Below are 27,717 nucleotides of genomic sequence, written 5' to 3' on the forward strand. Positions count from 1 at the left end.
TTGTCAGCTCATGGGGCAAGGCTATCGTTACCTTCTGTATAGTGTGTTCCCCACACCTCGTAGATTGTCAGTTCATGGGGCAAGGCCATCTTTACCTTCTGTATAGTGTGTTCCCCACACCTTGTAGATTGTCAGCTCATGGGGCAAGGCCATCTTTACCTTCTGTATAGTGTGTTCCCCACACCTTGTAGATTGTCAGCCCATGGGGCAAAGCCATCTTTTACTTTGTGTTTCATGTCAAGATTCCCCCCCCCCCATATACAGGGCTGGAAATATGTAGTTATTATTATTATTATTAAAGTCACTGTATTATAATACAGGTATGTTGTACTCATCACCCCTCTCACACAGCAGATATATATATATATATATATATATATATATATATGTATTACACATTACAGCCAGCAGAGGGCAGGGTGAGGCTGAGATCATCAGACTACAACTCCCAGAGGGCTGTGCGCGGCGGTCATGTGACAGGAGCGGCCGATCACGTGACCTATAAGCCGCCGCTGACCAGGTAAGATCGTCTCATGTACCCGGGCGGGGGGCAAATAGTGACTGAGGGGCAGATAGTGACTGAGGGGCCCCACACTGTAATATACCCCCGGTCCTAGCACCCCAGAGGGGCAGATAGTGACTGAGGGGCCCCACACTGTAATATACCCCCGGTCCTAGCACCCCAGGGGGGCAGATAGTGACTGAGGGGCAGATAGTGACTGAGGGGCCCCACACTGTAATATACCCCCGGTCCTAGCACCCCAGAGGGGCAGATAGTGACTGAGGGGCCCCACACTGTAATATACCCCCGGTCCTAGCACCCCAGGGGGGCAGATAGTGACTGAGGGGCAGATAGTGACTGAGGGGCCCCACACTGTAATATACCCCCGGCCCTAGCACCCCAGAGGGGCAGATAGTGACTGAGGGGCCCCACACTGTAATATACCCCCGGTCCTAGCACCCCAGGGGGGCAGATAGTGACTGAGGGGCAGATAGTGACTGAGGGGCCCCACACTGTAATATACCCCCGGTCCTAGCACCCCAGGGGGGCAGATAGTGACTGAGGGGCCCCACACTGTAATATACCCCCGGTCCTAGCACCCCAGGGGGGCAGATAGTGACTGAGGGGCAGATAGTGATTGAGGGGCCCCACACTGTAATATACCCCCGGTCCTAGCACCCCAGAGGGGCAGATAGTGACTGAGGGGCCCCACACTGTAATATACCCCCGGTCCTAGCACCCCAGAGGGGCAGATAGTGACTGAGGGGCCCCACACTGTAATATACCCCCGGTCCTAGCACCCCAGAGGGGCAGATAGTGACTGAGGGGCCCCACACTGTAATATACCCCCGGTCCTAGCACCCCAGGGGGGCAGATAGTGACTGAGGGGCAGATAGTGACTGAGGGGCCCCACACTGTAATATACCCCCGGTCCTAGCACCCCAGGGGGGCAGATAGTGACTGAGGGGCAGATAGTGATTGAGGGGCCCCACACTGTAATATACCCCCGGTCCTAGCACCCCAGGGGGGCAGATAGTGACTGAGGGGCAGATAGTGACTGAGGGGCCCCACACTGTAATATACCCCCGGCCCTAGCACCCCAGGGGGGCAGATAGTGACTGAGGTGCCCCACACTGTAATATACCCCCGGCCCTAACACCCCAGGGGGGGCAGATAGAAAGTACATTGCATTCCATTCTCACACTAGCTCTCAGAGGCTGCTGTGGGAATGTCTGTACAGTGAATTTTTGTCACTCACATCAGTCCCTGCCCCATTGGAGCTTACAGTCTAAATTCCCTAACACACACACAGACTAGTGTTAATTTTGTCAGTAGCCAATCAAACTACCAGTAGGTTTTTGGAGTGTGGGAGGAAATACAGATAAGGCCATGGTTAGGATTGAAACTCATGACCCCATTGCTGTGAGGTAGAAATTGAAACCACTGTGCCACCCTATAAATAATACTAACCACTGAGCCACCCTATAGATAATACTAACCACTGAGCCACTCTATATATAATACTAACCACTGAGCCACTCTATAGATAATACTAACCACTGAGTAACTCTATAGATAATACTAACCACTGAGTCACTCTATATATAATACTAACCACTGAGTAACTCTATAGATAATACTAACCACTGAGTCACTCTATATATAATACTAACCACTGAGTCACTCTATAATACTAACCACTGAGCCACTATATAGATAATACTAACCACTGAGTCACTCTATAATACTAACCACTGAGCCATTCTATAGATAATACTAACCACTGAGCCACTCTATAGATAATACTAACCACTGAGTCACTCTATATATAATACTAACCACTGAGCCACTTTATAGATAATACTAACCACTGAGCCACCATAAAGATAATAACCACTGAGTCACTATATATATAATACTAACCACCAAGCCACCGTATAGATAATACCACTGAGCCACCCTATATGTAATACTAACCGCTGAGCCACAGTGCTGCACCTACATACCTATGTTATACCTGGTGGGCACTTGTCCCCCTCTCCTCCCTGCTGATATACGTTATGCTGGGGTGGGGAGGTGGTTAATCTCTGGCCAGTCAGCACTTTGCAATGAGGGAAAGGTCACAGTTTCCTGCTAGAAGCATAAACCTCATGTGTGTGTGGACAGATAGCGGCAGTGAGGGAAGTGACACTAGGTCTTATACTGGGATGTGCTGATCACATCATTAGCTGTGCGGCTGCTGACTTATTGCAATCTGTGTCCCATGCAGAAAAGTCCCAGACGGATGCTGTCATCATTGTCCCAAGCAAGATGTCCCTGGGTAACGTAGGCATCAATGCAGAGTATTCGTGGGATGCAGGGGAACGCGCTCGCCTCCTGCAGAGCCCCATTGTCCCGGAGACCAGGAGGCTGACCGGAGGGACATCTTCCATCGGTGCCGTCTTCATAGTTGTAAACGCAGCGCTGGGAGCTGGGCTGCTTAACTTCCCCGCTGCCTTCAGCGCAGCGGGAGGAGTCACTGCAGGGATAGTGCTGCAGCTGGTAAGTAGTGTATAGTAACCTGTGACAGATATAGGTACAGAGGGACGTATAAGGATATAACAGATGTAATCCCGTTTTACACACCCAGCTAGACCTAGTCTGGACTATGTACAGACTGATACGGCGTATGGTCTGTATGTGCCATGGTGTCTGGTCTACCAACGTGTGGGTTTGTGCAGAACTTTGCTGAGGTTTGGCTCTCTCAGGCATTGATCCAAAATATCCCATAAATGCCCGATCGGGGTCAGATTTGGGTAACATTGTGTCATACTCATCAAACTATTAATTACACATTATCTGCATGTATTTATTTCTATAATTTACTTAGCGTATGAGCCGTATTCCTCATTTTCCCAGGTGTTGCCATTGTTGGCTACTACCTGTATATAAAGAGGTACAGTTATGTATCAATACAGATATTGGGCAGTTTCAATAATTCAACTTTGCTCTTGAATGTGCTTAATACATCGACCCCCTAGAATGTAAGTTCTTGTGAACAGTCCCCTTTCCTGCTGACTTGTAGCCATTTTTATGTAAGTGAACAGTAGAGGCCAGAAAACCCTCTCTATTAGCGCTCAGTGCATGTCCTGGTATAAAACCTAGGTTTTATTCAATACATTTCTGACCCTTATTGGTTTGTTACTGTGCAGTTGTTGTACGTGTGACTTCTTGTTGTACGAGTGACTTGTTGCTGTATGTGGGACTTGTTGCTGTATGTGGGACTTGTTGCTGTATGTGGGACTTGTTGCTGTACGTGGGACTTGTTGCTGTACGTGGGACTTGTTGCTGTACGTGGGACTTGCTGCTGTACGTGGGACTTGTTGCTGTATGTGGGACTTGTTGCTGTACGCATGACTTGTTCCTGTACGTGGGACTTGTTGCTGTACTGCCCTATGTGGTTCCTGATATGGCGTCCTCACCCATTCCCATCTAGGTCCTGCTGCTCTTCATTATAAGTGGTCTGGTCATCCTGGCGCACTGCGCGGATGCGTGCAGCGAGCGGACGTACCAGGAGGTTGTGCGAGGGATCTGTGGGCGTGTTGCTGGGGTGCTGTGCGAGATACTCATCGCTGTTTACACTTTCGGTACCTGCATCGCCTTCTTCATCATCATCGGGGACCAGCTGGATAAACGTGAGGGACCTGGAATACTTACTGACCTGTCCTGTTGTGATGAGTTCCTCCTCCATTCTTCCCTCTCGTCTCCATCTCTCCTCCGTGTGATCCTGATCTTGTGTCTTTCTTTTCTCCCTGTGCGCAGTTCTTGGCGCGATGATGCACTCGCTGCCAGGTAGCACCATCCCATGGTATGCAGACCGCAAATTTACCATCACAGTCACCGGAATTTTGCTCATCCTGCCACTGTCACTACCACGTGAGATCAGTGTCCAAAAATATGCCAGGTGAGTGGTTTTATCATCGTGCTCCTAGTATGCCCCGAACGTCATGTATTACTGCCACCCCCAAGAGGTGCCAACCGACAGCCCAGAACACAGAGGATTAACCCCAAGTCAGGGCCAATTCACAACATGATTCAGTTTATCACTGATTTTATTTTGGACACATCTGTGTTTAAAATATTGTGATGCTTTGTGACAGTGTTTGTTTTACTTTCCTGTTATCTTTTACATGTTTGCTGTCACCCATGTGGATTTAATACAATTTTGAGTTATAAAAAATATTGTGATATGTAAAACATGATTAATTGAAAATCTGAAAAACAAATGTATTCAGTAAAGATATATATATATGAACTATTTCATTACTGTAGGGACTTCTTTACACTTTTGTTTGTGGAACATTTACAAAAGAATTGTGTCCACATTTAGAAAAGATCAAAAGCCGGGAGATAATATGTTGCATCGTGCCTGGAGTACATGAAGGAAGACCATTGTGTGGGTGGCCTTAGTATCACTATAAATACTTATCCTACAACCTCCTATGGCAGAATGGGTGATCTCCAATCTCCGTGTTTGCAGTCAGTTACTATCATGCGTCTAGTTTACCCCTAGTCAGTTGCTGCCGTCCGCCTTCCTCGATGTCCCAACAGTATAACTAATCTCTCCCCCTGTTTATTGTGCTGTTGTTCCCTATTACGTTGTGCTTTGTCCATGCCAAGTCTCGTTATCTCTTCCAGCTCTCTCAGCGTTCTTGGAACATGTTATGTGACCTTCATTGTCATCTACCGATGTGCCCAGCCAAGCAGTGAGATCCCGTCTAATAACATCATGTCTAGGTACTTCTCTTCACTTTCTATATGATGTTTCATGGACCCCGTCCTATACTGTCCTTAACATGTGGGTTTGTGATGGAACTTTCTGTTCCATCACATTTTCTTGTTCTTCTTTTAAGTTCTATTTTGAATATTCGTGCTTAAAACTCTCTTTCTGTTTGCACATTTCTATTGTTGAGGCTTTATATCTGTTTCTGGTTGTTATGCTTCTACCTTGTGACTGTTTACAGTTAATATTCTCCTTCTGCCTCCCTCTTGTTGATGCTCACATTCTGACTTCCGCCATTATCTCTTTACACTTACCATCTCTCTCCTGTGTGCTGTGTGCTGGCTATTGACTCTCCTTCCATCTCTCTCCTACCATTGACCCTTAATGTTACACATCTCTGTCTTGCCTATTGTCTCTTGACTCTCCCCATCTCTCAACCCTCCAGTCGACTCTCCCCGTCTCTCAACCCTCCAGTCGACTCTCCCCGTCTCTCAACCCTCCAGTCGACTCTCCCAGTCTCTCTACCCTCCAGTCGACTCTCCCCGTCTCTCAACCCTCCATTCGACTCTCCCCGTCTCTCAACCCTCCAGTCGACTCTCCCCGTCTCTCAACCCTCCAGTCGACTCTCCCAGTCTCTCAACCCTCCAGTCGACAATCCCAGTCTCTCAACCCTCCAGTCGACTCTCCCCGTCTCTCAACCCTCCAGTCGACTCTCCCCGTCTCTCTACCCTCCAGTCGACTCTCCCCGTCTCTCAACCCTCCAGTCGACTCTCCCCGTCTCTCTACCCTCCAGTCGACTCTCCCAGTCTCTCAACCCTCCAGTCGACTCTCCCCGTCTCTCTACCCTCCAGTCGACTCTCCCAGTCTCTCTACCCTCCAGTCGACTCTCCCAGTCTCTCTACCCTCCAGTCGACTCTCCCCGTCTCTCAACCCTCCAGTCGACTCTCCCCGTCTCTCTACCCTCCAGTCGACTCTCCCAGTCTCTCAACCCTCCAGTCGACTCTCCCCGTCTCTCAACCCTCCAGTCGACTCTCCCCGTCTCTCAACCCTCCAGTCGACTCTCCCCGTCTCTCAACCCTCCAGTCGACTCTCCCCGTCTCTCAACCCTCCAGTCGACTCTCCCCGTCTCTCTACCCTCCAGTCGACTCTCCCCGTCTCTCTACCCTCCAGTCGACTCTCCCAGTCTCTCTACCCTCCAGTCGACTCTCCCAGTCTCTCTACCCTCCAGTCGACTCTCCCCGTCTCTCAACCCTCCAGTCGACTCTCCCCGTCTCTCAACCCTCCAGTCGACTCTCCCCGTCTCTCAACCCTCCAGTCGACTCTCCCCGTCTCTCAACCCTCCAGTCGACTCTCCCCGTCTCTCTACCCTCCAGTCGACTCTCCCCGTCTCTCTACCCTCCAGTCGACTCTCCCCGTCTCTCTACCCTCCAGTCGACTCTCCCAGTCTCTCTACCCTCCAGTCGACTCTCCCCGTCTCTCAACCCTCCAGTCGACTCTCCCAGTCTCTCTAGCCTCCAGTTGACTCTCCCCGTCACTCCCTACCCCTCAGTTGACTCTCCCCGTCACTCCCTACCCCTCAGTTGACTCTCCCCGTCACTCCCTACCCCTCAGTTGACTCTCCCCGTCACTCCCTACCCCTCAGTTGACTCTCCCCGTCACTCCCCCTTACTGTTGACCTTCTTTCATCTCTCCGCAGCTCCTCCTCTTGGATTGCAGTGTTTAATGCTGTCCCCACAATATGCTTTGGATATCAGGTTTGTGGATAGTGCTTTGTTTCTTTACCAGGCGTTCTCCCACCAGGGTCATCTCACAGTATACTTGTTTTCTGTCTCTAACAGTGTCATGTCAGTAGTGTACCGGTGTATGGAAGCATGCAGCAGCAGGACATGCGACGCTGGGGGATCATAGTGACCACTGCCATGTTTATTGCATTGTGTGTCTACACTGGGACAGGTGGGGTCTAGCACCGTGTGTGAGGGTCTGTCTGTCAGTAGGCTGGATGTATGACATGTGTTTCACTTACATGTAGCTATAGTAAAAAGTAGATTATGAAAGAAAAAGTTAATATTGTGGATGACAGTGACGACAGCTATTAATGGCCGTCCATGAGCTTCATTTAAGGGGGCACGTAAATTAATTTATATGTAGATTCTTTCACAAATGTCTTTATGTATAAGTGTTTCATAAGGTCTTTGGAGCGTTCTGCTGGCCATTCATGGATACAGGCGAGTGCAAAGCATGTTACCTATTTATCCAGAAACACACCAATGTTTGGTTATGTTTTTGTTGCTAGATTTTGTTATATGGTATTTTGGTGCAATAATCTTATTGTATTTTAATTTGATCACAACATATTTAGGAGTGTGTGGATACTTGTTATTTGGCTCTGGTGTAGACCAGGATGTTCTCCTCTCCTTCCCATCGAATGATGTTCCAGTTGCTGTCGCTCGAGCATTTATCATTGTGTGCGTGCTGACATCATACCCCATCCTGCATTACTGCGGCCGGTGAGTGCAGTCAGTTCAGGTCAATCTACCTTTTTTTGCCTAATTACACACATTGCCCTAATGTTGGATTTGTTCATGTTGGTCCAGCTTTTATCTTTTTGGTGTTAAGTTGACCGATGAGAGCTAAAGGAATCGCTATTAAAACAAGAATTGTTGACTATGAACAAATTAGAAGGTCTGAGACAGCCTGGATTTGAGGCAGTGGTAGTGGGACACTCGGCTCCGTAGGACGAGGTAGTGATAGCGGGACACTCGGCTCCGTAGGACGAGGTAGTGATAGCGGGACACTCGGCTCCGTAGGACGAGGTAGTGATAGCGGGACACTCGGCTCCGTAGGACGAGGTAGTGATAGCGGGACACTCGGCTCCGTAGGACGAGGTAGTGGTAGCGGGACACTCGGCTCCGTAGGACGAGGTAGTGGTAGAGGGACACCTGGCTTCGTAGGACGAGGTAGTGGTAGTGGGACACTCGACTCCGTAGGACGAGGTAGTGATAGCGGGACACTCGGCTCCATAGGACGCGGTAGCGGGCCACCCAGCTCCGTAGGATGAGGTAGTGATAGCGGGACACCCTGCTCCGTAGGACGAGGTAGCAGTAGCCAGACACTTGGCTCTGTAGGACGAGGTAGCGGGCCACCCGGCTCCGTAGGACGAGGTAGTGGTAGAGGGACACCTGGATCCGTAGGACGAGGTAGTGATAGCGGAACACTCGGCTCCGTAGGATGAGGTAGTGGTAGTGGGACACTCTGCTTCGTAGGGCGAGGTAGTGGTAGTGGGACACCTGGCTCTGTAGGACAAGGTAGCGGTAGTGGGACACTCGGCCCCGTAGGATGAGGTAGTGGTAGCGGGACACCTGGCTCCGTAGGACAAGGTAGTGGTAGTGGGACACCTGGCTCTGTAGGACAAGGTAGCGGTAGTGGGACACTCGGCCCCGTAGGATGAGGTAGTGATAGCGGGACACTCGGCTCTGTAGGACGAGGTAGTGGTAGAGGGACACCTGGCTTCGTAGGACGAGGTAGTGGTAGAGGGACACCTGGCTCCGTAGGACGAGGTAGTGATAGCGGGACACTCGGCTCCGTAGGACGCGGTAGCAGTAGCCAGACACTTGGCTCTGTAGGACGAGGTAGCGGGCCACCCGGCTCCGTAGGACGAGGTAGTGGTAGAGGGACACCTGGATCCGTAGGACGAGGTAGTGATAGCGGGACACTCGGCTCCGTAGGATGAGGTAGTGGTAGTGGGACACTCTGCTTCGTAGGGCGAGGTAGTGGTAGTGGGACACCTGGCTCTGTAGGACAAGGTAGCGGTAGTGGGACACTCGGCCCCGTAGGATGAGGTAGTGGTAGCGGGACACCTGGCTCCGTAGGACGAGGTAGTGGTAGTGGGACACTCGGCTCTGTAGGACGAGGTAGTGGTAGCGGGACACCCCGGCTCCGTAGGACGAGGTAGTGGTAGTGGGACACTCTGCTTCGTAGGGCGAGGTAGTGGTAGTGGGACACCTGGCTCTGTAGGACAAGGTAGCGGTAGTGGGACACTCGGCCCCGTAGGATGAGGTAGTGGTAGCGGGACACCTGGCTCCGTAGGACAAGGTAGTGGTAGTGGGACACCTGGCTCTGTAGGACAAGGTAGCGGTAGTGGGACACTCGGCCCCGTAGGATGAGGTAGTGATAGCGGGACACTCGGCTCTGTAGGACGAGGTAGTGGTAGAGGGACACCTGGCTTCGTAGGACGAGGTAGTGGTAGAGGGACACCTGGCTCCGTAGGACGAGGTAGTGATAGCGGGACACTCGGCTCCGTAGGACGCGGTAGCAGTAGCCAGACACTTGGCTCTGTAGGACGAGGTAGCGGGCCACCCGGCTCCGTAGGACGAGGTAGTGGTAGAGGGACACCTGGATCCGTAGGACGAGGTAGTGATAGCGGGACACTCGGCTCCGTAGGATGAGGTAGTGGTAGTGGGACACTCTGCTTCGTAGGGCGAGGTAGTGGTAGTGGGACACCTGGCTCTGTAGGACAAGGTAGCGGTAGTGGGACACTCGGCCCCGTAGGATGAGGTAGTGGTAGCGGGACACCTGGCTCCGTAGGACAAGGTAGTGGTAGTGGGACACCTGGCTCTGTAGGACAAGGTAGCGGTAGTGGGACACTCGGCCCCGTAGGATGAGGTAGTGATAGCGGGACACTCGGCTCTGTAGGACGAGGTAGTGGTAGAGGGACACCTGGCTTCGTAGGACGAGGTAGTGGTAGTGGGACACTCGACTCCGTAGGACGAGGTAGTGATAGCGGGACACTCGGCTCCATAGGACGCGGTAGCGGGCCACCCAGCTCCGTAGGATGAGGTAGTGATAGCGGGACACCCTGCTCCGTAGGACGAGGTAGCAGTAGCCAGACACTTGGCTCTGTAGGACGAGGTAGCGGGCCACCCGGCTCCGTAGGACGAGGTAGTGGTAGAGGGACACCTGGATCCGTAGGACGAGGTAGTGATAGCGGAACACTCGGCTCCGTAGGATGAGGTAGTGGTAGTGGGACACTCTGCTTCGTAGGGCGAGGTAGTGGTAGTGGGACACCTGGCTCTGTAGGACAAGGTAGCGGTAGTGGGACACTCGGCCCCGTAGGATGAGGTAGTGGTAGCGGGACACCTGGCTCCGTAGGACAAGGTAGTGGTAGTGGGACACCTGGCTCTGTAGGACAAGGTAGCGGTAGTGGGACACTCGGCCCCGTAGGATGAGGTAGTGATAGCGGGACACTCGGCTCTGTAGGACGAGGTAGTGGTAGAGGGACACCTGGCTTCGTAGGACGAGGTAGTGGTAGAGGGACACCTGGCTCCGTAGGACGAGGTAGTGATAGCGGGACACTCGGCTCCGTAGGACGCGGTAGCAGTAGCCAGACACTTGGCTCTGTAGGACGAGGTAGCGGGCCACCCGGCTCCGTAGGACGAGGTAGTGGTAGAGGGACACCTGGATCCGTAGGACGAGGTAGTGATAGCGGGACACTCGGCTCCGTAGGATGAGGTAGTGGTAGTGGGACACTCTGCTTCGTAGGGCGAGGTAGTGGTAGTGGGACACCTGGCTCTGTAGGACAAGGTAGCGGTAGTGGGACACTCGGCCCCGTAGGATGAGGTAGTGGTAGCGGGACACCTGGCTCCGTAGGACGAGGTAGTGGTAGTGGGACACTCGGCTCTGTAGGACGAGGTAGTGGTAGCGGGACACCCCGGCTCCGTAGGACGAGGTAGTGGTAGCGGGACACCTTGCTCCATAGGACGAGGTAGTGGTAGCGGGACACTCGGCTCCGTAGGATGAGGTAGCGGTAGTGGGACACTCGGCTCCGTAGGGCGAGGTAGTGGTAGTGGGACACCTGGCTCTGTAGGACAAGGTAGCGGTAGTGGGACACTCGGCCCCGTAGGACGAGGTAGTGGTAGAGGGACACCTGGATCCGTAGGACGAGGTAGTGATAGCGGGACACTCGGCTCCGTAGGATGAGGTAGTGGTAGTGGGACACTCTGCTTCGTAGGGCGAGGTAGTGGTAGTGGGACACCTGGCTCTGTAGGACAAGGTAGCGGTAGTGGGACACTCGGCCCCGTAGGATGAGGTAGTGGTAGCGGGACACCTGGCTCCGTAGGACGAGGTAGTGGTAGTGGGACACTCGGCTCTGTAGGACGAGGTAGTGGTAGCGGGACACCCCGGCTCCGTAGGACGAGGTAGTGGTAGCGGGACACCTTGCTCCATAGGACGAGGTAGTGGTAGCGGGATACTCGGCTCCGTAGGATGAGGTAGCGGTAGTCGGACACTCGGCTCCGTAGGACGAGGCATTGGTAGCGGGACACCCCTCAAGAGATCCCCCTCACCTTATTCCGCCGCCGCTGCAGGAAAATGTTTGATTTGCAATATTGGCGCTGTGCATCTGTGTAGAATTTGGATAAGCTGTATAAACTGTATTTGTTGCACTCGGCTCCGTAGGACACGGTAGCGGGCCACCCGGCTCCGTAGGACAAGGTAGTGTTAGTGGGACACTCGGCTCTGTAGGACGAGGTAGTGGTAGCGGGCCACCCGGCTCCGTAGGACGAGGTAGTGATAGCGGGACACCCTGCTCCGTAGGACGAGGTAGTGGTAGCGGGACACTCGGCTCCGTAGGATGAGGTAGCAGTAGCGGGACACTCCGGCTCCGTAGGACGAGGTAGTGGTAGCGGGACACTCGGCGCCGTAGGACGAGGTATTGGTAGCGGGACACTCCGGCTCCGTAGGACGAGGTAGTGGTAGCAGGACACCTTGCTCCGTAGGACGTGGTAGTGGTAGCGGGACACTCGGCTCCGTAGGATGAGGTAGCAGTAGCGGGACACTCCGGCTCCGTAGGACGAGGTAGTGGTAGCGGGACACTCGGCGCCGTAGGACGAGGTATTGGTAGCGGGACACTCCGGCTCCGTAGGACGAGGTAGTGGTAGCAGGACACCTTGCTCCGTAGGACGTGGTAGTGGTAGCGGGACACTCCGGCTCCGTAGGACGAGGTAGTGGTAGCAGGACACCTTGCTCCATAGGACGAGGTAGTGGTAGCGGGACACTCGGCTCCGTAGGATGAGGTAGCGGTAGTGGGACACTCGGCTCCGTAGGACGAGGCATTGGTAGCGGGACACCCCTCAAGAGATCCCCCTCACCTTATTCCACCGCCGCTGCAGGAAAATGTTTGATTTGCAATATTGGCGCTGTGCATCTGTGTAGAATTTGGATAAGCTGTATAAACTGTATTTGTTGCCATAGTGGTGCCCCTTGGTTAAGGCACAAGGACCGGCTAGATGAACCTTTTCTGCCGTCAGATCCTGAGGCTATGTATTACTGCAGATTTGCGGCTTTGAGCAATGTTAGTAAATATCCCCCGTTGTGTAGTAATACAGAGCGTACAGAGATATACTGTGAGGATCTCCTCATGCGGCAACTTGTTCATTTGTATTTAGGACTTTTTTCCTGTCTGCGGCTGTTGGATTCTGGCCGCTTTATACGCTCCGGTGTATACTGTAAACAGTGCGGAATAATCCACCTCCTGCCCGGAGAACAACAGACGTCTGTGACATGAGCCGTCACGTATGTAATGTGCCCTTCTCCTCCACAGGGCGGTGCTGGAGGGACTGTGGTTGAGATTTACAGCACAAGAACCTGGTGAGGAACCGCGCAGAGAATGTCGTCGCCGAATCTTACAGACCGTGACCTGGTTTGCGCTGACGCTGCTCTTGGCGCTGTTCATTCCAGACATCGGGAGAGTGATCTCCATCATTGGCGGCCTCGCAGCTTGTTTCATATTTATATTTCCAGGTTAGAAAATTGCTGATAAATATGTTTTGGGTTTAGAGACACATTTTGATGGGTTCCGTTGAGGGACGGCCACTTACGTACACATCGTATATTAACAAAGTGTCATGTGGACAATTACTGAATATTATATGATTTATAGACTCGTGATGGATCCATTTTGATGGGGAATTAATGAAATTCTGTCTGTCTTGAGCAGGTCTCTGCCTCATAAACCTGAAGCTATCAGAGATCCAGGAGCAGAAGAGTAGAAGGTGAATATGTAACAACGCACAAATAGTCCTGTTAGCAAATTGTAGACGGTTCACTCAGGATTTCTCTTTTCCATTGAGTTTGGGTTCAGGTATAATTAGTGTGTGGGCAGTGTGTGTAGTAGTGTCAGGTATGGGGTAGTGCAGGGGGCAGTGTGTGGTGTAGTGTCAGGTATGGGGTAGTGCAGAGGGCAGTGTGTGGTGTAGTGTCAGGTATGGGGTAGTGCAGGGGGCAGTGTGTGTAGCAGTGTCAGGTATGTGGTAGTGCAGGGGGCAGTGTGTGTAGTAGTGTCAGGTATGGGGTAGTGCAGGGGGCAGTGTGTGTAGCAGTGTCAGGTATGGGGTAGTGCAGGGGGCAGTGTGTGTAGTAGTGTCAGGTATGGGGTAGTGCAGGGGGCAGTGTGTGTAGTAGTGTCAGGTATGGGGTAGTGCAGGGGGCAGTGTGTGTAGCAGTGTCAGGTATGGGGTAGTGCAGGGGGCAGTGTGTGGTGTAGTGTCAGGTATGGGGTAGTGCAGGGGGCAGTGTGTGGTGTAGTGTCAGGTATGGGGTAGTGCAGGGGGCAGTGTGTGTAGCAGTGTCAGGTATGGGATAGTGCAGAGGGCAGTGTGTGTAGCAGTGTCAGGTATGGGGTAGTGCAGGGGGCAGTGTGTGTAGCAGTGTCAGGTATGGGATAGTGCAGAGGGCAGTGTGTGTAGCAGTGTCAGGTATGGGGTAGTGCAGGGGGCAGTGTGTGGTGTAGTGTCAGGTATGGGGTAGTGCAGGGAGCAGTGTGTGGTGTAGTGTCAGGTATGGGGTAGTGCAGAGGGCAGTGTGTGTAGCAGTGTCAGGTATGGGGTAGTGCAGAGGGCAGTGTGTGTAGTAGTGTCAGGTATGGGGTAGTGCAGGGTGCAGTGTGTGTAGCAGTGTCAGGTATGGGGTAGTGCAGGGGGCAGTGTGTGTAGCAGTGTCAGGTATGGGGTAGTGCAGGGGGCAGTGTGTGTAGCAGTGTCAGGTATGGGGTAGTGCACGGGGCAGTGTGTGTAGCAGTGTCAGGTATGGGGTAGTGCACGGGGCAGTGTGTGTAGCAGTGTCAGGTATGGGGTAGTGCAGGGGGCAGTGTGTGGTGTAGTGTCAGGTATGGGGTAGTGCAGGGGGCAGTGTGTGTAGTAGTGTCAGGTATGGGGTAGTGCACGGGGCAGTGTGTGTAGCAGTGTCAGGTATGGGGTAGTGCAGGGGGCAGTGTGTGGTGTAGTGTCAGGTATGGGGTAGTGCAGGGGGCAGTGTGTGTAGTAGTGTCAGGTATGGGGTAGTGCAGGGGGCAGTGTGTGGTGTAGTGTCAGGTATGGGGTATTGCAGGGGGCAGTGTGTGTAGTAGTGTCAGGTATGGGGTAGTGCAGGGGGCAGTGTGTGGTGTAGTGTCAGGTATGGGGTAGTGCAGAGGGCAGTGTGTGGTGTAGTGTCAGGTATGGGGTAGTGCACGGGGCAGTGTGTGGTGTAGTGTCAGGTATGGGGTAGTGCAGGGGGCAGTGTGTGTAGCAGTGTCAGGTATGGGGTAGTGCAGAGGGCAGTGTGTGGTGTAGTGTCAGGTATGGGGTAGTGCAGGGTGCAGTGTGTGTAGTAGTGTCAGGTATGGGGTAGTGCAGGGGGCAGTGTGTGTAGTAGTGTCAGGTATGGGGTAGTGCAGAGGGCAGTGTGTGTAGTAGTGTCAGGTATGGGGTAGTGCACGGGGCAGTGTGTGTAGTAGTGTCAGGTATGGGGTAGTGTAGGGTGCAGTGTGTGTAGCAGTGTCAGGTATGGGGTAGTGCAGGGGGCAGTGTGTGTAGCAGTGTCAGGTATGGGGTAGTGCAGGGTGCAGTGTGTGTAGCAGTGTCAGGTATGGGGTAGTGCAGAGGGCAGTGTGTGGTGTAGTGTCAGGTATGGGGTAGTGCAGGGTGCAGTGTGTGTAGTAGTGTCAGGTATGGGGTAGTGCAGGGGGCAGTGTGTGTAGCAGTGTCAGGTATGGGGTAGTGCAGGGGGCAGTGTGTGTAGCAGTGTCAGGTATGGGGTAGTGCAGGGTGCAGTGTGTGTAGCAGTGTCAGGTATGGGTAGTGCACGGGGCAGTGTGTGTAGTAGTGTCAGGTATGGGGTAGTGTAGGGTGCAGTGTGTGTAGCAGTGTCAGGTATGGGGTAGTGCAGGGGGCAGTGTGTGTAGCAGTGTCAGGTATGGGGTAGTGCACGGGGCAGTGTGTGTAGCAGTGTCAGGCATGGGGTAGTGCAGGGAGCAGTGTGTGGTGTGGTATAGTGTCAGGTATGGGGTAGTGCAGGGAGCAGTGTGTGGTGTAGTGTCAGGTATGGGGTAGTGCCAGGTATGGGATAGTGCAGAGGGCAGTTTGTGTAGCAGTGTCAGGTATGGGATAGTGCAGAGGGCAGTGTGTGTAGCAGTGTCAGGTATGGGGTAGTGCAGGGGGCAGTGTGTGTAGCAGTGTCAGGTATGGGGTAGTGCAGAGGGCAGTGTGTGGTGTAGTGTCAGGTATGGGGTAGTGCAGGGGGCAGTGTGTGGTGTAGTGTCAGGTATGGGGTAGTGCAGGGGGCAGTGTGTGTAGCAGTGTCAGGTATGGGGTATTGCAGGGGGCAGTGTGTGTAGTAGTGTCAGGTATGGGGTATTGCAGGGGGCAGTGTGTGTAGTAGTGTCAGGTATGGGGTAGTGCAGGGGGCAGTGTGTGTAGTAGTGTCAGGTATGGGGTAGTGCAGAGGGCAGTGTGTGTAGCAGTGTCAGGTATGGGGTAGTGCAGGGGGCAGTGTGTGTAGTAGTGTCTGGTATGGGGTAGTGCAGGGGGCAGTGTGTGTAGCAGTGTCAGGTATGGGGTAGTGCAGGGGGCAGTGTGTGTAGTAGTGTCTGGTATGGGGTAGTGCAGGGGGCAGTGTGTGTAGCAGTGTCAGGTATGGGGTAGTGCAGGGGGCAGTGTGTGTAGCAGTGTCAGGTATGGGGTAGTGCAGGGGGCAGTGTGTGGTGTTGTGTCAGGTATGGGGTAGTGCAGGGGGCAGTGTGTGTAGCAGTGTCAGGTATGGGGTAGTGCAGGGGGCAGTGTGTGTAGCACTGTCAGGTATGGGGTAGTGCAGGGGGCAGTGTGTGTAGCACTGTCAGGTATGGGGTAGTGCAGGGGGCAGTGTGTGTAGCACTGTCAGGTATGGGGTAGTGCAGGGGGCAGTGTGTGTAGTAGTGTCAGGTATGGGGTAGTGCAGGGTGCAGTGTGTGTAGCAGTGTCAGGTATGGGGTATTGCAGGGGGCAGTGTGTGGTGTTGTGTCAGGTATGGGGTAGTGCAGGGGGCAGTGTGTGTAGCAGTGTCAGGTATGGGGTAGTGCAGGGGGCAGTGTGTGTAGCACTGTCAGGTATGGGGTAGTGCAGGGGGCAGTGTGTGTAGCAGTGTCAGGTATGGGGTAGTGCAGGGGGCAGTGTGTGTAGCAGTGTCAGGTATGGGGTAGTGCAGGGGGCAGTGTGTGTAGTAGTGTCAGGTATGGGGTAGTGCAGGGGGCAGTGTGTGTAGTAGTGTCAGGTATGGGGTAGTGCAGGGGGCAGTGTGTGTAGTAGTGTCATGTATGGGGTAGTGCAGGGGGCAGTGTGTGTAGTAGTGTCAGGTATGGGGTAGTGCAGGGGGCAGTGTGTGTAGCAGTGTCAGGTATGGGGTAGTGCAGGGGGCAGTGTGTGTAGCAGTGTCAGGTATGGGGTAGTGCAGAGGGCAGTGTGTGGTGTAGTGTCAGGTATGGGGTAGTGCAGGGGGCAGTGTGTGTAGCAGTGTCAGGTATGGGATAGTGCAGAGGGCAGTGTGTGTAGCAGTGTCAGGTATGGGGTAGTGCAGGGGGCAGTGTGTGTAGCAGTGTCAGGTATGGGGTAGTGCAGAGAGCAGTGTGTGTAGCAGTGTCAGGTATGGGGTAGTGCAGGGGGCAGTGTGTGTAGCAGTGTCAGGTATGGGGTAGTGCAGGGGGCAGTGTGTGTAGCACTGTCAGGTATGGGGTAGTGCAGGGGGCAGTGTGTGTAGCAGTGTCAGGTATGGGGTAGTGCAGGGGGCAGTGTGTGTAGCAGTGTCAGGTATGGGGTAGTGCAGGGGGCAGTGTGTGTAGCAGTGTCTGGTATGGGGTAGTGCAGGGAGCAGTGTGTGGTGTAGTGTCAGGTATGGGGTAGTGCAGGGGGCAGTGTGTGGTGTAGTGTCAGGTATGGGGTAGTGCAGGGGGCAGTGTGTGGTGTAGTGTCAGGTATGGGGTAGTGCAGGGGGCAGTGTGTGTAGCAGTGTCAGGTATGGGGTAGTGCACGGGGCAGTGTGTGGTGTAGTGTCAGGTATGGGGTAGTGCAGGGGGCAGTGTGTGTAGCAGTGTCAGGTATGGGGTAGTGCAGAGGGCAGTGTGTGGTGTAGTGTCAGGTATGGGGTAGTGCAGGGTGCAGTGTGTGTAGTAGTGTCAGGTATGGGGTAGTGCAGGGGGCAGTGTGTGTAGTAGTGTCAGGTATGGGGTAGTGCAGAGGGCAGTGTGTGTAGTAGTGTCAGGTATGGGGTAGTGCACGGGGCAGTGTGTGTAGTAGTGTCAGGTATGGGGTAGTGCAGGGGGCAGTGTGTGTAGCAGTGTCAGGTATGGGGTAGTGCAGGGTGCAGTGTGTGTAGCAGTGTCAGGTATGGGGTAGTGCAGGGGGCAGTGTGTGTAGTAGTGTCAGGTATGGGGTAGTGCAGGGGGCAGTGTGTGTAGCAGTGTCAGGTATGGGGTAGTGCAGGGGGCAGTGTGTGTAGCAGTGTCAGGTATGGGGTAGTGAAGGGGGCAGTGTGTGTAGTAGTGTCAGGTATGGGGTAGTGTAGGGTGCAGTGTGTGTAGCAGTGTCAGGTATGGGGTAGTGCAGGGGGCAGTGTGTGGTGTAGTGTCAGGTATGGGGTAGTGCAGGGGGCAGTGTGTGTAGCAGTGTCAGGTATGGGGTAGTGCAGGGGGCAGTGTGTGTAGCAGTGTCAGGTATGGGGTAGTGCAGGGGGCAGTGTGTGTAGCACTGTCAGGTATGGGGTAGTGCAGGGGGCAGTGTGTGTAGCACTGTCAGGTATGGGGTAGTGCAGGGGGCAGTGTGTGTAGTAGTGTCAGGTATGGGGTAGTGCAGAGGGCAGTGTGTGTAGCAGTGTCAGGTATGGGGTAGTGCAGGGGGCAGTGTGTGTAGTAGTGTCAGGTATAGGGTAGTGCAGGGGGCAGTGTGTGTAGCAGTGTCAGGTATGGGGTAGTGCAGGGGGCAGTGTGTGTAGCAGTGTCAGGTATGGGGTAGTGCACGGGGCAGTGTGTGTAGCAGTGTCAGGTATGGGGTAGTGCACGGGGCAGTGTGTGTAGCAGTGTCAGGTATGGGGTAGTGCAGGGAGCAGTTTGTGTAGCAGTGTCAGGTATGGGGTAGTGCAGAGGGCAGTGTGTGGTGTAGTGTCAGGTATGGGGTAGTGCAGGGGGCAGTGTGTGTAGCAGTGTCAGGTATGGGGTAGTGCAGGGTGCAGTGTGTGTAGCAGTGTCAGGTATGGGGTAGTGCAGGGGGCAGTGTGTGTAGCAGTGTCAGGTATGGGGTAGTGCAGGGGGCAGTGTGTGTAGTAGTGTCAGGTATGGGGTAGTGCAGGGGGCAGTGTGTGTAGCACTGTCAGGTATGGGGTAGTGCAGGGGGCAGTGTGTGTAGCAGTGTCAGGTATGGGGTAGTGCAGGGGGCAGTGTGTGTAGTAGTGTCAGGTATGGGGTAGTGCAGGGTGCAGTGTGTGGTGTAGTGTCAGGTATGGGGTAGTGCAGGGGGCAGTGTGTGTAGCAGTGTCAGGTATGTGGTAGTGCAGGGGGCAGTGTGTGTAGCAGTGTCAGGTATGGGGTAGTGCAGGGGGCAGTGTGTGTAGCAGTGTCAGGTATGGGGTAGTGCAGGGGGCAGTGTGTGTAGTAGTGTCAGGTATGGGGTAGTGCAGGGGGCAGTGTGTAGCAGTGTCAGGTATGGGGTAGTGCAGGGGGCAGTGTGTGTAGCAGTGTCAGGTATGGGGTAGTGCAGGGGGCAGTGTGTAGCAGTGTCAGGTATGGGGTAGTGCAGGGGGCAGTGTGTGTAGCAGTGTCAGGTATGTGGTAGTGCAGGGTGCAGTGTGTGTAGTAGTGTCAGGTATGGGGTAGTGCAGGGGGCAGTGTGTGTAGCACTGTCAGGTATGGGGTAGTGCAGGGGGCAGTGTGTGTAGCAGTGTCAGGTATGGGGTAGTGCAGGGGGCAGTGTGTGTAGCAGTGTCTGGTATGGGGTAGTGCAGGGGGCAGTGTGTGGTGTAGTGTCAGGTATGGGGTAGTGCAGGGGGCAGTGTGTGGTGTAGTGTCAGGTATGGGGTAGTGCAGGGGGCAGTGTGTGGTGTAGTGTCAGGTATGGGGTAGTGCAGGGGGCAGTGTGTGTAGTAGTGTCAGGTATGGGGTAGTGCAGAGGGCAGTGTGTGGTGTAGTGCCAGGTATGGGGTAGTGCAGGGTACAGTGTGTGTAGTAGTGTCAGGTATGGGATAGTGCAGGGGGCAGTGTGTGTAGCAGTGTCAGGTATGGGGTATTGCAGGGGGCAGTGTGTGTAGTAGTGTCAGGTATGGGGTAGTGCAGGGGGCAGTGTGTGTAGCAGTGTCAGGTATGGGGTAGTGCAGGGGGCAGTGTGTGTAGCAGTGTCAGGTATGGGGTAGTGCAGGGGGCAGTGTGTGGTGTAGTGTCAGGTATGGGGTAGTGCAGGGGGCAGTGTGTGGTGTAGTGTCAGGTATGGGGTAGTGCAGGGGGCAGTGTGTGTAGCAGTGTCAGGTATGGGGTAGTGCAGGGGGCAGTGTGTGTAGCAGTGTCAGGTATGGGGTAGTGCAGGGGGCAGTGTGTGTAGCAGTGTCAGGTATGGGGTAGTGCAGGGGGCAGTGTGTGTAGCACTGTCAGGTATGGGGTAGTGCAGGGGGCAGTGTGTGTAGCAGTGTCAGGTATGGGGTAGTGCAGGGGGCAGTGTGTGTAGCAGTGTCAGGTATGGGGTAGTGCAGGGGGCAGTGTGTGGTGTAGTGTCAGGTATGGGGTAGTGCAGGGGGCAGTGTGTGGTGTAGTGTCAGGTATGGGGTAGTGCAGGGGGCAGTGTGTGTAGTAGTGTCAGGTATGGGGTAGTGCAGGGGGCAGTGTGTGGTGTAGTGTCAGGTATGGGGTAGTGCAGGGGGCAGTGTGTGGTGTAGTGTCAGGTATGGGGTAGTGCAGGGTACAGTGTGTGTAGTAGTGTCAGGTATGGGATAGTGCAGGGGGCAGTGTGTGTAGCAGTGTCAGGTATGGGGTATTGCAGGGGGCAGTGTGTGTAGTAGTGTCAGGTATGGGGTAGTGCAGGGGGCAGTGTGTGTAGCAGTGTCAGGTATGGGGTAGTGCAGGGGGCAGTGTGTGTAGTAGTGTCAGGTATGGGGTAGTGCAGGGGGCAGTGTGTGTAGCAGTGTCAGGTATGGGGTAGTGCAGGGGGCAGTGTGTGTAGCAGTGTCAGGTATGGGGTAGTGCAGGGGGCAGTGTGTGGTGTAGTGTCAGGTATGGGGTAGTGCAGGGGGCAGTGTGTGGTGTAGTGTCAGGTATGGGGTAGTGCAGGGGGCAGTGTGTGTAGCAGTGTCAGGTATGGGGTAGTGCAGGGGGCAGTGTGTGTAGCAGTGTCAGGTATGGGGTAGTGCAGGGGGCAGTGTGTGTAGCAGTGTCAGGTATGGGGTAGTGCAGGGGGCAGTGTGTGTAGCACTGTCAGGTATGGGGTAGTGCAGGGGGCAGTGTGTGTAGCAGTGTCAGGTATGGGGTAGTGCAGGGGGCAGTGTGTGTAGCAGTGTCAGGTATGGGGTAGTGCAGAGGGCAGTGTGTGGTGTAGTGTCAGGTATGGGGTAGTGCAGGGGGCAGTGTGTGTAGCACTGTCAGGTATGGGGTAGTGCAGGGGGCAGTGTGTGTAGCAGTGTCAGGTATGGGGTAGTGCAGGGGGCAGTGTGTGGTGTAGTGTCAGGTATGGGGTAGTGCAGGGGGCAGTGTGTGTAGTAGTGTCAGGTATGGGGTAGTGCAGGGTGCAGTGTGTGTAGTAGTGTCTGTTATGGGGTAGTGCAGGGGGCAGTGTGTGGTGTAGTGTCAGGTATGGGGTAGTGCAGGGGGCAGTGTGTGTAGTAGTGTCAGGTATGGGGTAGTGCCACAGGACAGTGGGCGCTCAGGACATGGACCATACATTGTGTAGGTCTCACCGCAGCTTGTTTCATCCTTCTAGCTGGTGGGCATTGCTCACTTACGGAGTTACCATGGTCACAATTGGAGCCTTCATCTTTGGACAGACCACTACCAAGGCCATCTTTGTGGATCTAATGGGTTGACCCATAACATCTGGTCTCCGAACATTACAATCTGCAAGAAATTACTTGAATAGCCGAGATCTATACATCACATTCCTGCACCACACTCAGTTCATCCCCCATTACCTCTGTGTGACCGGAGCGAGCTGAACATAACCCTGATATCATATCAATGAGTCCTGCACAAAGTCCCCGGTACCTGTTCTCTGCAGCTGCTGTAACAGACAATGTCTTCAATCCTTCCCTGTACGGAGGCCCTGGCGGTTTATATCTAATTGCTACTTTATTTAATAGAAGAAACACTAATACATGAGGCCGGCTGCACTCACAGGCGTTACTGGCAGTCGTTATAGAGGAGTCCTGTAAATAGCTCCAACCTCTGGTTTACGGGGTAAAGCAAGTTCTACTTGGTCCCATTCCTGCTCCGACATCCTGTTCAGTACAGTCCGTTATTCCAGAGATCAGGGATCGACTTGTGAGTTTTCTGCTAAGAACAAACTGAATTGAGGAAAGATTGAAATAAAAACAGCCGATGATCATCACCAAAAGCTCCTGTTACCATCTGGCAGATGGAGCCTCTCACGGCCACCATGAGAGACTCCGAAACCTCCAGATCCTTAGTCAAATAAGCAAAGTGCATGGGATTCTGGGAGAACGATATCTTTGTTTTGTGATTTTAAGGGATGTTTGATAGCATTGCACATTTTTATATTGTTTTGTATTGATTACGCTGAAATGTTTTATGTTCTATATACTTAGTCTCTACGTGTGTTTATATTAACCTAATCATTATTTGTTCCTTTAAGTTCCCAAACCAAGACCTGTGTCACACTGTATTAGGTGCCAGCATGTTCCCTCTTAGAAGGCTCAGCTCTGCTTCCTCATGTATTGTTATTGGTTATATTTAGGAGATAATACTTCTTAAGTCAACACACAGCCTCTCAGACACATTTCTCCTGGGACGAGTGTGTAAGATACAAACTGCTGTATTATATAAGGCAATTTACAGCTCATTAGGAACTTCCAAGGAAGCTTCAGCCGCCTGCTGTTTTCATGCTTCTTAGTGGGGGGGTCGGAGGTCTTATATTAGTTTTATAAACTCACCAACATTGTGACCTGATAAATCAGTTTTAATATCAGAAATGTTGTGACCATTTTCTCCCATCAAAACCCTTTGTCCATTTCATCTAGATTTGTGTGTAATTAGGTTTTCCACTTTCTCATTTGGTCATTTAAGAAATGATTGTGGGATCTCCGCTCATGTCACCCACATGTATGCATCGTGTATGTTTGCTAGGAGCCAGTGACATCAACGAACCGCTGTCCCTCTCATCAGGCCCTGCTTTCCCAGTGAATTGATAGACTATATTGATGAAGCTGAGGTCAGCCCACAAGATGGCTGCGTACACGGTGTGTACTTGACAATTATACTTTAAATTTGAGAATTCAGAACAAAGGGATTTGCAGATTTGATGATGATATAGTTTACACTCATTGGCTGATGTCTGTCACATGACCATGCTGCTATACCATCTCCTCTTGGAATCTGTCTCCGGTCCCATGCTCTGCTGCAGAGGATGCTGGGAGAAGAGATTTAGGGTGGAGACTGCGCGACCATCGCATGTTATTTTTACCTCATATTATGTTTTAGTGCACATTGGCTTCCTGCCAGCCCTCTATGAACATCTGCCAGGTATTACAGGGGCTGCATTTCTGGGTGCTCCGTGTGATTCAGGCCAGTATTTAATGACGTAACAGTTGTCAAATGTTTTTTTTTTTTAAAACTAATAAAGGAATTTAAATGCCTTCCGCACAATCGTGTGACTTGTGGAACCTTCTCTTACACCTTTGTCTACTGAAATGATGTACGTTTAATATAATGTGATCAACTTTGCATTGTTTAACAATGAATGTCTCTAAGGACAGAAAAGCAAATCGAGAAAGGTTTCCATCTTCTCAGTTCTTTCAGTTGTGCTGTATGTAACATAACTGTACCATCCGATCCACCACATATTACTGATGTCTCTTCCATCCTCCTTACTTTGTATCGGGACAGCTATAGTCTGAGATACAGGAACAAGCAGGTTCCAAGTAGCCTTGATAATTATTGGCCCCTACAGCTCTTATAAGAGCTGTTCCTTTTGGTTAATACATAAATACATGGGCTGCTAGCCTTACTTTAATACAGGACTGGAGGGGTGTACACAACCCTCCTTAACCAATTCAGGCCGACCCTCTAATCTGGGCACAAGCAGTGACCGAAGTGTTCACCCCCTGTCCGCATGCTGCCAGATTCAGCCCTCTGTCCGTCCTGGCACCACTTGGCTGAGAGACATAATCTCTGAAACTCGCAGACTTTCTTCCAGATACCAGAGGTGCAGCCTGGAATTACCGTCAGTCGGAGCTCACTAACTCGGAAGCTGGATCTGGATCTCCTGACCACGACACTCCAGGGTTCATAGAAACAGTCACGTGGCAGAGTATACACAAAATCCATATAAATGACATCCAGTTTATAACTGACCTCCTCATTAAAGCTGTTTAAATTATACACCCCACCCCCCCCCCCCCCCCCCCCGTCATTAAACCATAGTGGCTCTATGTGGTCAGTTTATTTGCATTATCATATTTCTGAATATTAGCTAATCAAATACTTCATCCATGACTGACGTCGTGCTCAGGGGTCTGTGCGTTGCTGTTTGATGAAGTTCCTTCCTCACTACATATTAGGATTGCTTTACATTTGTTTTCTTGTAGTTCTGCATGTATGCCTTTATGTTTAATTTAGCCATCACCTCCCCATTGTATCCTAAATTAATATGCTCAGGTGCCGTTGTTTACTGGCTACTATAACGTCATTATGTAAAAGTGCTACTGTGAGAGGCACGGGAGCAAGTTAGACATCGGCCCGCCTGAATGAGCCCTCTTTATTTTGCACTTGTGGTCATTTGCACTTGGGCTGGTCAGATGTTCGCAACACACACCGCATACCTCCCAACATTTGGAGTTCTGAAAGGAGGACAAATAAGCCACGCCCCCGTCGAGCCCAATCACCGCCCACAAACTTCCTGTTTGCGCAGTTCGTGCATGTGCAGTAGCGCTTTTGGGCAGATGTCCTGCTCCACTTCCTCCTAGACCACAGAGGAAACCGGCTGCTATTAAACGGAGCGTGGCGCTCCAATACCGGGACAAATTGTAAGTCGAGCAGGACAGTCCACTGAAATCAGGACACTTGGGAAGTATGCACCGGGCCTCGGCTGGATGGATGCCGTGCCCACTGGGCCTGGGTCGGTCGGATGAAGGCCGTGCCCACTGGGCCTGGGTCGGTCGGATGAAGGCCGTGCACACTGGGTCGGTCCGATGGAGGCCGTGCCCACTGGGCCTGGGTCGGTCCGATGGAGGCCGTGCCCACTGGGCCTGGGTCGGTCGGATGGAGGCCGTGCACACTGGGCCTGGGTCGGTCGGATGGAGGCCGTGCACACTGGGTCGGTCCGATGGAGGCCGTGCACACTGGGCCTGGGTCGGTCCGATGGAGGCCGTGCACACTGGGCTTTGGTTGGATGAACACTGGTCCTTGGCTGGATGGACGTCTGCACACCGGACCTTGGTCAGATAGACTCTGTTGCACACTGAGCCTTGCTTGGATGGACGCTTTGCCTTGATGGATTGCGTGCACATTGGGCCTTGGCTAGAAGTAAGCTGGGCACACTGGGCTCGGCTAGATGCCGGACAGTCAGATGTCTGCTGTGTACCTGTCAATCGGACAGACGCCACACACCCTGGGGCACAGGGAATCAGATGTCTGTTGGGGACACTAGACGTACGCCACGCACACCGGGGCACAGCTAGTCAGATGTTTATTGGGAACACGACTAGACGTACGCCACTCACACCAGGGCACAGCTAGTCAGATGTTTATTGGGGACACGGCTGGACTTACGCCGTGTACACCGGGGCTCTGTGAAGAGAACGGACGTCATGCACACCCTGGAGTGCAGCGAGTCAGATGTCGGTTGGGTACACGACTGGACATACACCGGGGCTTGGCTGGACGGACGCCACGCACACCCTGGGGCTCGGCTGGACAGACGCCGTGTACGCCGGGACACAGCGAGTCACATGTCTGTTGGTGACACCACTGGACGGACGCCATCCACACCGGGGACTCTGTGACGCAGACGCCACGCACACCCCGGGTCACATGTCTGTGGCAGCCACCCCTGGCCGCACTGACTGGAGTCAGCCTGAGATGACACCAGTCCAGGACACTACTATGCATCAAGCCACGATTTGTTGCAGCCATAGATCACGTGTCTCAGGCTCCACCAATCACAGGCTCTGGGAGACAATGTGCCTCTTCCACCCCGCGCAACAGACTATACCATATTCAGCAAACTGGGGGGTGGTGGGTACATACCACCTGACATAACACTCCAGCCCGGCAACAGAGCATACCATTGTGTATGGGGGTGGAGATAGACCGAGAGACAGTGCTAGAGAAATAATTAAAAGATGCAGCCGCGGATATAGACTGAACAAATGATACTTTTACTCCGTGTCAACCACATTGAGATTGGCGTGTGGTCGCCTGTACCGTCCACACTCCTCTTCAACATGGTACGGTCCTAATGGAAGCCTGAGGAGAAACCACTGGCGTTGACAACCCATTGGCGGAGAGGGGAGGGGGAGGTGACCTAGAGCGCTGGGGGGCGGGGCCTTTTATCCTGAGTCCCTCATTGGACATTCGCTCCGTCTTCACTCAGGTGCGCGCTCGTGCTGTTACGTGCTGCGTCAGAACGTGCGTGTGTTACATGGTCGGCCTGTGATTGGCTGAGGCGGAGCAGTATCGAGGTCGGTGGGCGGGGTCCGGGTGTAATAGGAGCGGGGAGGAGGCGGCCGCGGCGGGAGCGAGCGCACAGCGGCGCCATTTTGTGGAAAACAAACGGACACAACCGGAAAGCGGGACGAGAAAGGTGAGAACCGGGGACTGGAGAAGAGCCGTGACTGTGACTGACACCGACACTGTCTGAGGGCGGGTAAGGACGGCTCCGGAGCCGCCAGAGGTGAGGCCGAGGCCTGAGGCCTACGTGTGACCGGGCTCCCACACTGACACCCGGCTGTCTGCTGCTGGCCCCTCCCCGTGTGAGGTCTACTGCTGCCCTGTGTGACTGTACCCCCCTAATAATCTGCCCCTGTGTGACTGTACCCCCCTAATAATCTGCCCCTGTGTGACCAGGGTCCCCCCCTAATAATCTGCCCCTGTGTGGCCAGGGTCCCCCCTAATAATCTGCCCCTGTGTGACCAGGGTCCCCCCCTAATAATCTGCCCCTGTGACTGTACCCCCCTAATAATCTGCTCCTGTGTGACTGTACCCCCCTAATAATCTGCTCCTGTGTGACCAGTGTACCCCCTAATAATCTGCCCCTGTGTGACCAGTGTCCCCCCCTAATAATCTGCTCCTGTGTGACCAGTGTCCCCCCCTAATAATCTGCCCCTGTGTGACCAGTGTCCCCCCCTAATAATCTGCCCCTGTGTGACCAGTGTACCCCCTAATAATCTGCTCCTGTGTGACCAGTGTACCCCCTAATAATCTGCCCCTGTGTGACCAGTGTACCCCCTAATAATCTGCCCCTGTGTGACCAGTGTACCCCCCTAATAATCTGCCCCTGTGTGACCAGTGTACCCCCCTAATAATCTGCCCCTGTGTGACCAGTGTCCCCCCCTAATAATCTGCCCCTGTGTGACCAGGGTCCCCCCCTAATAATCTGCCCCTGTGTGGCCAGGGTCCCCCCTAATAATCTGCCCCTGTGTGACCAGGGTCCCCCTCTAATAATCTGCCCCGGTGTGACCAGGGTCCCCCTCTAATAATCTGCCCCGGTGTGACCAGGGTCCCCCTCTAATAATCTGCCCCGGTGTGACCAGGGTCCCCACGAATAATCTGCCCCGGTGTGACCAGGGTCCCCACGAATAATCTGCCCCGGTGTGACCAGGGTCCCCACGAATAATCTGCCCCGGTGTGACCAGGGTCCCCACGAATAATCTGCCCCGGTGTGACCAGGGTCCCCACGAATAATCTGCCCCGGTGTGACCAGGGTCCCCACGAATAATCTGCCCCGGTGTGACCAGGGTCCCCCTC

General features: G+C 53.5%; 2 protein-coding genes across 4 annotated transcripts in view; both read left to right on the forward strand.

The window, feature by feature from the left end:
* The first annotated feature begins 432 nt into the window (after window positions 1-432).
* On the forward strand, window positions 433-23,397 carry SLC38A7 (solute carrier family 38 member 7). The gene is made up of 11 exons (XM_075189421.1): window positions 433-520; window positions 2,772-3,043; window positions 3,978-4,176; window positions 4,304-4,445; window positions 5,180-5,278; window positions 6,961-7,018; window positions 7,103-7,217; window positions 7,624-7,771; window positions 12,862-13,061; window positions 13,258-13,312; window positions 21,500-23,397. Exons 2-11 carry the CDS (start codon window positions 2,813-2,815, stop codon window positions 21,600-21,602), a joined length of 1,350 nt encoding a protein of 449 aa, XP_075045522.1. The 5' UTR covers window positions 433-520; window positions 2,772-2,812; the 3' UTR covers window positions 21,603-23,397.
* A 3,065-nt stretch (window positions 23,398-26,462) lies between these two features.
* CNOT1 (CCR4-NOT transcription complex subunit 1) overlaps window positions 26,463-27,717 on the forward strand; it is a 29,294-nt gene continuing 28,039 nt past the window's right edge. For 2 of the 3 annotated variants that reach the window (XM_075189422.1, XM_075189424.1), the window contains exon 1: window positions 26,464-26,644. The gene's annotated coding sequence lies outside the window, so the exon portion shown is untranslated. Of the gene's footprint in view, window positions 26,645-27,717 lie in introns of all 3 variants that reach the window. The other variant, XM_075189423.1, reaches the window with a different exon arrangement.

The sequence above is a fragment of the Mixophyes fleayi genome, chromosome 10 (genome assembly GCF_038048845.1).
Source record: "Mixophyes fleayi isolate aMixFle1 chromosome 10, aMixFle1.hap1, whole genome shotgun sequence".
In the NCBI taxonomy this organism is placed as follows: Eukaryota; Metazoa; Chordata; class Amphibia; order Anura; family Limnodynastidae; genus Mixophyes; species Mixophyes fleayi.